The sequence below is a fragment of the Rhea pennata genome, chromosome 1 (assembly GCF_028389875.1).
Source record: "Rhea pennata isolate bPtePen1 chromosome 1, bPtePen1.pri, whole genome shotgun sequence".
In the NCBI taxonomy this organism is placed as follows: domain Eukaryota; kingdom Metazoa; phylum Chordata; class Aves; order Rheiformes; family Rheidae; genus Rhea; species Rhea pennata.
The window spans coordinates 161518153-161527456 of NC_084663.1; the positions used below are offsets into that span (position 1 = coordinate 161518153).

The following is a 9304-nucleotide window of genomic DNA, read 5'->3' on the forward strand; positions in this document are numbered from 1 at the left end:
GTCATCAGAGGAGATGAGGCTCAAAGCAGAGCACTTCTAGTTTCTCGTATAGCTCCCCGAATGCACTCCATGGAAAACAGAAGATTGCAGAGGAACCATGAAACAGAGCACCATATGCTGCAAAGTGCTGAACTTTGAACTCATAATTTGAACAGGCCTAGGGCTAGTTGCTGCCTTGGATTAAGAAAGTGTCATATGAAAGGGACGTGGACACTATTCAGTTTGCTAGATTTAAATTTCTGCATCTTATGTGAGCAAAGCAGCTCTCTGCAGCATCACCATAAGCAGAATATTTGAGTAAGTAAAATATCTAAGCAGTGGCTGTCTAGGACAACTAAAGCTAATTCTCATCAAATTCAAAGAATTCTGGGATTGTTAGAATTCAAAGTGATAAGTCCTGGAGGAAGGAGAATAGAGGTAACTAGTGCCTGTGGAGCACTGAGGAATTAGCAAGAGGTGCTACTTTTCACTCATGGACTAGGTGGAAACTGCCATAAAAAGTCAGTATTTTTCTGGAGTCCAAGACAGCCTCTAAGGGAGCTCCCAGGCTCACTCTTGGAAGGTACTTTGTGGATCTTTCTTACTGATAAGGGCTGAGAGGTCAGTAATGTGCTTGTGGTTTTGTTAAACCATATTCTCTGTTAATTCTGGTTTCTCTCATTTATTGATTGCGTGATTTTATGCCTATGTACAATTTTCACGAGTGTATCTGGTGTATTGATTAACAAAATCAACTGAAGAGAAAATGTTCCCAGATAATATTTAGTGTGATATTTGCTGTGCATTTGTGTCAGACCTGATAAATGACTTTGTTGCCTGTTTCTCCCTAAGTAAGTTATTTAATAAAAGATACCGCTATGTCCCACAAACATTGCCTTAGGTAACTGTAACTATGACAACACTTACTACTAATTGCGCTACAGTAAATACTTCATACTCCTCCAGTATTTTTCATGTGAGTGTTTCAGTGACTGTGGCCAATTGCACTGTGGCTGTCTGTACATGTTCATGCACATGCATATATGGACTCAGCCCAGCTAGCTTTGGAACAATTAGCAGTGCAGCTGGGCTAACCAGAGCTCAAGAAACACTGACTGCTCAAGATTTGTAGATGGGCTGGGTTGTACAGGCTGAGATCCTATTGCCTTGGCTGTCCCGCTGTCAGCACAACCCGTCCTCCAGCTGACAGCTCCAGTATGCACATACACACGGCCAATGACTGCACTAGGGTCCTGCTCAACACAGACCTTCAGGGTCCGAGCTTTACTTAATGTGATTTAAGTGTGTGTGGGGGGAATCTTAAAATTTGATAGAGCTGATGTAGAAGTCTCCCCCTCAAAAGCTGCCAGAAGTGCATCCAAACAATAATGACCAAATCAATCTGCTTTGGAGTAGAAGTGACTCATGCTATTTACTGCTAATGCTTGTTGTGGGGAAAGCTAAGGATGGATAGACAGGAATACGGTAAGGAGCCAGTGTAACAGAGTTATCTTTGGCTGCAGGACAAATTGCAGATAGATTTCATAAAATCGTAAATGTGTAGTAGAGAAAGGTTTTTTGCCATTCTAGCCTCCAGTCAGTATGCAATAATGATGACACATTTAAGCTCTGAAGGCACAGATGTGAGTTTATTATTTCTTTAATATGAGTGCTTTACTATTTTACAATGCAGGACAGAGTGAAAAGCCCTATCCCTGTTGAACTATTGTTTCCTTCAGATTAGCAGGAATTTATGTTTAGGAGGTTTTCTAAACCAAACACCTCACTCTTTTTGAATTTATGCTACATGTAACACTACCCTTTGCTGGTGCTTGAAATGACAGGTTAAAATTAGATTTCCTAAATGTCAGTTCAGCAGCTTGCTACCCTCTCATTTTAACAAGGACAATTCCCTTAATTTGTTGTGAATTTCTTTTCTGTGTTACTCTAAGCAGCAGATAAGCAAAATTTTACTAGGATGCTTAAGTATATTATTTAAAGGATATATGCATACTCATAACGTATGTATTTTGCTTATTAAAGATTCCACCTGTTAGTGCCCAAAATAACAGTAACAATACAGAGTATAAGTGGCAAATTGATTACAGCTGATTATTCAGAAAGTTTTTGTAGAAATAATAACAGTAATAATAATGCAAGTCTGTAGTTGCTAAAGTACTTCATATTGTTTTGAACAAATTTGACTGTACATGCCTGAGAAGAAGAGTTGCCTTTTTCTTTAAATCTCTGGAAAAACAATGCATAAATGGTTATTTACAAAGGGAGAATACTAGCTTTTAAAGGGTATGTTTCTATACCTTTTATTTTTTGATGAATAGCATTCTTTAAGAAAGTAAAAATATTTTTATTCATTCATATCCCTCACATGTGATTTGCAATGGCTTGGAGGAGAGCATGATAAAATGCATACAAAAATGATTCAGTGAATTTTGTCTCAAAATCCTCTGTACATGTAAGAGTTTTCTTGACCTTATTGAAAATCAAGCTGCACAGTGGCAGCAGGATCAAGAACCATCGAAACAGCATTCAGACAAACAGCTTTCTTTTTTAATTGTTAAAGTGAGTAAATACCCTGAAGGTGAAGGAGATAGGTTCTGTGGTGTATTTAAGCTTCAGAAATGCATTATGAAAGAAATACCTATCCCACTAAGTTGCTAACAAAACTTTCTCTTTCTTCCAGAAGCCTGGGAGTCAATCTGCCTGTCCTAGCATGCAGTCTGGCCTCGGGGCTGGTGAGAGGTGAGGAAAGATGTGGGCTTGTAACATCCCCACTTTTCCATGTCTCCACGTGTGTGTTGTGCGTCTGCATTGTGTGTGCATGATACTGTTTATCCACTGTTTATTATATAAACATGGCTGTTTATGTACTACAGTAACAACCATGCACATTTGAGATCTGGTTCAGGCACTGGCTGCTGGCATTTTCTAATTATGCTTCTTGTTGGGCTCATAAAGACTTTGTAAAGCTGGTTCTAGCCTAGACTTTGTTCTTTATTCCCTAAAATACCCGTATCTTAACCTGTTGTTTCCTACTATGGCCTGACTCCATCTTGCTCACATGCTGCCGTCCAGGGGAGAGCAGTTCCTCTGCCCCTGCCCTTATGGGAAGCAAATACTACGGGCAGCCAAGCCGTGCTGTTAGGCACAATCTCAGTAAAAACATTATCTTGCCTAGTATCTCAAGGCTTAGCAGCAAATAGAAGACAAACCTCTTCATTTACTGCTTTATATGCAGAGCAAAAGACAAAACACTTTCTTTAGCACACTTGTAGATAGCCACCAGCTCTGAGATAAATCTTTTGTGATTTAAGGTAAGCAGCCCCTGTTTGTTTTTACACTTTGATAGACAGCTTCCAAATGCAGCTCTTTCCATCAAAGTAGATATTCTGAAAGAGCACACCTTCAATCTTTAAAGTTAAAATATTAGCCCCTAATACAGCAGCATATACACAAGGACTTAATTTTCAACACATGACTATTTGTGAAGTATTCACAGACACAGTTCTTTGCTCTCCAATTTCCGTAGATTTTAAAAAGAATTCCAATTACTGACACAAATCTTACTGTCTGTCCTCCTCTCCCTATGCAGCACGCAACATCCTTATTTTCATATGGAAATTAGAGCTAGAAAACACCTTTTATACAGTTTTGTCCATCTTTCTACTAACAGTGGTTTGTTACTGATAGTGTATTTACTGGAATTTTGTCCAGGATACTTATCTTGTATTGCTAACCACAGAGTAGAGATTACTGTCTTTTCTTGGAATACATATCATCCTCAGGAAGCTGTTTCTGATATTCAGCCTACAGTATCCTTTAATTATATTCATAACAATGCTTTAATCATAATCTCCTGCACAAGCCAAAATAATCTTTTTCTCCTCAGACTCACATCTTGCAATACACATATCTCTCCATACGTTCCAGTTAAATTACACTTACTTACCTTCTACTTTGAAAAGAGTAAGGTGAGGTCTGCAGTGAAAAGCGCCCAGTGCATTGCCTGCACAGTTCATCCAAAGGCCCTGGAAAATCCAGGTTGCAGTGATAACAGATGATGCTCGGCTAGTGACTTTCCACTCATTAGATGCAGTAGCAGCAATAACAGCTCCTAGCCCACAAAAACAAAAAATAAAAGCTATAATCTGTATTCCTACCATGTTTCACTGTCACCCACGCACTTGATAATGTTACTGTGAGAAGAGAAAAGTACTTTAGTCATGTGAGTAAGTAAAAAGGCATAACATAAGCAAATTATACTTGAACAAGTTCAGTAACACTTGTTACAGAAAGTTAATGTGGCTGAAAGAAATTGTCATGCTGGAGTGATTTAAGAAAGGCCTCAGGCACTGCAAATGTTTAGAAAGAAAGACAAGGTACAATTTTATAGGAGCTAACTACTGGTACTTACTAATTTCCAATTGTAAAAAATAATTATTTTTTTTCATATTTTTTTCAATTAAAGTATTCCTGTTAATGCTTAATTTTTAGTTAATTGGAAACTTAGAAACATCGCAATCTAGCAAAAACGGGTCAGAGTCCAAACTGTACAGCGCCATTTAACAGATTACCGTAACATTTTAGGAGGATCACATAACACTTGAAAATACAGGTTTAAAAGGCTGTGAAATTAATTCAGCTGTAGCTAGCCATCAGGCAAGCAGCTCTGCTTCAAAGACAGTAACAGCCTGGAGGCAGAGGCTGTGAGTGTATTTGTAGGACACTAAATCTAGTGTAACAACAGTAACAGCAAGTGGTCCCTAAGAAGTGAGACAGCTGCAGTGGTGAGCAGAGTGGACTTCGTCATGTAGCTCCTATCCAGGTTTATTCTCTGGTCAAAAGTCAGCATAGAAAATATACTACTTCTTATGGTATGTCTGCTCTGCACAACAAACAGCACAGAAATATCCGCTGTCCATTGACTAGCTCCTATGACCTTGTGCTGCAGAGTAGCTGAGGTCCTGAAAGGCTATCGCTGATTTAATAAAAACTCAGTCCAGACATAACACCATATCGAAATAGCTATTCCATTTCTTGTTCTTGAGCAAACTCTGTGATTACTGATGTGGGATCTATGTACAGCTTTGCAGGCATATGTGGCCTTCAGTCTCTTGAGGTGTCAACATACACCTTTATTTGTGGCTATCTTAATGCTCTGGTCCTTTTTGCCTCTTCTCTGAAGAGGAGTTAGGCCATTTGGTGACATGAGATCACCCTGGATGTTGAATATACACCATTACTTTTGACAGGGATAGTAGTCTGTTTTTTCCCTCTTGGATGCTTTTATTTTTTTTATTTTCAGTATTGCTTCTCCATGTTACAGCTTTGGCATCTGACTTTTCTTCTAGACTTCCCAGAACTCAAGTAGAAGTACCAAGGAAACTAAAACATCACTGATACGACCAAGAGGAGTTTTACAAAGACTGTCCTGTCGGGCGATCACCTGATATTTCCATTTTATCCAGGTTTGGGTTCAGCATTGAGCAGTGATACCCAAAAGTATGGTTATACAGACCAAAGAATTACACTACAAGAAGGAATTTCTTTTCAGATTAATTAGTAGACTCACATCTTATGCATCAAGCATACACAGAAAGCTTTTCATGAACATGGCCAGCTCTAGAGAGAAGGAATGCAGTTTTGCTATACAGCAATACTATAATACAGCAATACTATATTTTTTTTAACGCTGAGGACAATATTACACAGACTGCAAGCATCAGTTTTTCTTTGCTGTCAAATGATGTAGTCACACATAGTTAAATATATTTGTCCTATGACAAGAGTTAATCTTTATGTAATCCTTCACATTTTTCACTAACATTGAAATTGTATAGAGGAGAATATAGAAATGGGCCTATCTTTGAAGCAGATTACTAGGAGCTAATACTGTTTTTTGTTCAACCTGTTGCAAGAAATGGTGTTTTGTTTTGTTTTGTTTTGTTTTGTTTTTATCAAAGGCTGCGTTAGTTAATGTAGGAGACTGAGAAGAAATGTCACTAGGTATTTTTTGGCAAACCATCTCTCTGACAGTCGTATTGGCTGAGTGCATGGAGAAGCCCAAAGGCATGTTTGATACCCAGTGCTAAATCCAGGCCTTGTTCTGGAGTTGCGCTGAGTGCTCTCCTCACTGATCCAGAAATATCTGAGAACTTGTTTGTTTAAGGGGACAGAGGGTTGCACCCAACGACTGACACAGGGATGTTGGGTTGGGTGCGACCACTGACAAATCTCTGCCTGCTCTGTCCCTCACTATGCACGGCAGTGTGCCTTACCAACGTGGCCTGCAGTGAGCTACTCAGGCTCAGCGGGACAGGGATGCCTGCTTGCTTCTTAGCAATGTGCCTCAAAGCCAGAGGTACCTGCTCAGTAGGTTCTTTTTCCTTTAAACAAGTATTATGCTAGGAAGAAATTTTATATTTCTGTTTCTAAATGAACTGCAATGCAAACTCCTAAGAACAAACCATTTTCCTTTCTCAGTGTTAGATTATGATACACAAGGGCCTTATCCAGTATATATTTGCTCATATTTGTCACGCTCTTGGGATACTGAAAGTCACTTATTTTAATGGAGCATGCCTGTACAAGGAATAGGCACTACTTGAACTGTAGACTGTGTTTTTAGGGCTGAAGTAGGACTTAGCAACTTCTTGGCCTTGATCCTGATTCTGATCTAGTGCATGACTTTCATGGTTAGAAACGCTTTACCCCGCATTGTTTCTAGGCAGTCAGTGTGTGAGTGATGAATAAATTAAACAGATACTTAAGTGATAAGAAAGAAGTAAGCAGTCCTGTTTACAGCCCTCATTTCTTCTATAAACTGTCAGGAAGTAAGTTAATCAGTCATTTAAGAAGTTCAAGGCAAAGTTGAAAGTTAACCTGTTAATGGTGTTTTTCATTGTATCAAAGCTTCTTTTTTTTGTTATTGAACAGACAAAACTTGGACAACAGCTGATAGCTTAATGAGTATTTAAATATAAAGTTGGAAAAGGGAAAGTATTGCTACAGGCCTCCCTTGAACTGTTGCTTCAGAACGCCACACAAGGCACTAGCTGATCATGTGACATATCACTGACCCTATTTAATTGAAAACTACAGGAGTAACATGTGATATTGCTATTACTACTGATACCTCTTTTTAAAATCAGTTCAGTGGCAATTTTTGAATACAGATGACACCTTTTCAGCAGGTCAGGACCGCTTATACTGGTAAATTGTAGCCCCCAATTTATTATTTTTACTTTGGTCTATATAGAGTTGCAGTAACCTGGATGACTTGTATGTTGTACATTGGCTGATACAGATCTGATTGCTGACCATATATGGTCCTACACACAGACATGTACACTTTAGCAAACTGAATTAGTTGTGGGGAAGGGTACAGTAAAATTAAAAAAAAAGAACTAAGTGTAACAAAATCCAAGTATCATCTGAATAAGGAAAAGGAGAGCTCTACAAAGGAGGTAGTTAAGGTAGCATGGGGAGGGTTTTCTAGATAGGCAACTAGTAATGCTGAAGATACTCCTCTGCAGAGTGGATGGACTGCAAAAATTGATCCTGAACACTGCGAAGAGAGTTATGAGAGGCCTACATAACCATGGGGAAGCTGGGCAAGCAGCAAAACAAGAACTTACAGAGACAGAGTAAGTGACCCAAGACTTCTGGAGAAGCTGAAGAAGTAAACACATTGTGTGAACACTGAAGAAATCATAAAGCCTGGAGGCATCAGCACACAATGCAGGCAAGGGCTAAACTGTATGGAAATATATACAAAGAAGGTTCCTGGAAACTGGCAGTGACATATGAGCCAGTGTTGAAAGTAGAGAGGGTGCATTTCAACTAAGTGCCAAATCCTGCCATCCATTCCAGATGCATACACCCTAGAAACTCTGGGTAAACAGAGTGGCAGGCAAAGGTTGGATGGGTGCCAGTAACCAGTCACCTGCCAGAGAGGAATTTGAAGGAACAAGGAAAATACTAAAATCAGGAAAGCTGATGTGATAGACAATTTCACAGGTTCCTATAGGAAAAGGGCACTAGAACATTAGGCTATGGTGAGATAAAATAGATGTTGCGGTTAGAGATGTTTATTCTTCACCCTGCTATCCAGGAAATGCTGGGCGGCATACACAGTTAAAGAAGATAATCTCAGAGTCTTGTGCTAATTCCAAATTTTTATTGAACTTTACAGTCAAGGTACAATAACATGATTGTAGTACTAGTCTTATACTATAGTGTAATCATTCTATTAATCACAGTACAATTGTTATATTGCTATAATTAGTAAAGAAAGAGGTGCTACCCATTACTAGAAGAATTGCTTTGAGACTATATAGACACCTCCATAGTGCTGTCCCTCAACCCAGCCCCAGGCTCCTGAATGAATCCCTCAGGCCTGGCCCTAGGTTCCAATTTCTTCAGTGGCAGCCTGAACCCCTCTGCCTGTCCTTGATGATGCTCAGGACAATCTGAACTCATCACATGGCCCTCCAGGATTTTCCCGACCCCTCTCCTGCCCACCCTTGGACCCAGCAGCAGCTGGGAACTAACCCATGGCAATCCTGACCCACAGAGACCATTGGAATAGCCCCTTGGGGACCTCTGACCAGGCCTGGGACCAAGGGGACAACATGCATGCTCCTGCTATGACCAGAGTGTACCAGGCTCAGGGCACTCACCACACAGGGAGCCCCCAGCCCTCACCACTATCTGGCAATCCATTATTTAAACGTCTGGTCACAAATGACCAAAATTAGAATCAAACTGACTAATCAGTAATCCTGTCTGTACATAGTTCATTTGAATGGATTGTATTAGTAGTTTTAAAAGACTGAATTTAAAAATACATATAAATAATCATTCCTTCCTGCGTGCTGCTCAAAATCATTAAGTACATACGTAGAACAGAAAGGAAAAAAAAAGACATAATGTGAAGAATATACCTGAAACAGTAATGTAAATTTTGGAGAAAAGTTCTACCTGTGGCAAATCTGACAACTGATCAAAACTGTGTGAGAAAATTTGATATAATGTAATAACAATATTATTATGAAAATTAATAATTAAAACTAATTACTCTGAATGACTTTCCTAATATTGTGCTTTGCATATCAGAAAAAGTGCTCATGCTTTCACAATATTCCACCTGGTAGTATAACTCTTAACACACAATCAGACTGCAAAATGCTGTCTTTCTCCACATTTCCTCTTCAGTCTATCTCATAAGAAATGTTGCAATCTCATCTTCTCCCCTACTGGCCTGCTGTGCTATCAGCCTTCTTGGATTCCTTCACTTTATATAGGA

General features: G+C 39.3%; 1 protein-coding gene across 1 annotated transcript in view; it reads right to left on the minus strand.

Annotated features, from left to right (window-relative positions):
* The window catches only part of CLDN10 (claudin 10), a 61831-nt gene extending 57671 nt beyond the window's left edge, over positions 1–4160 (minus strand). The window contains exon 1 of the mRNA XM_062575837.1: positions 3947–4160. Within this exon, the coding sequence (XP_062431821.1) occupies positions 3947–4160 (214 nt within the window). The remainder of the gene's footprint in view (positions 1–3946) is intronic.
* Positions 4161–9304: the final 5144 nt, after the last annotated feature.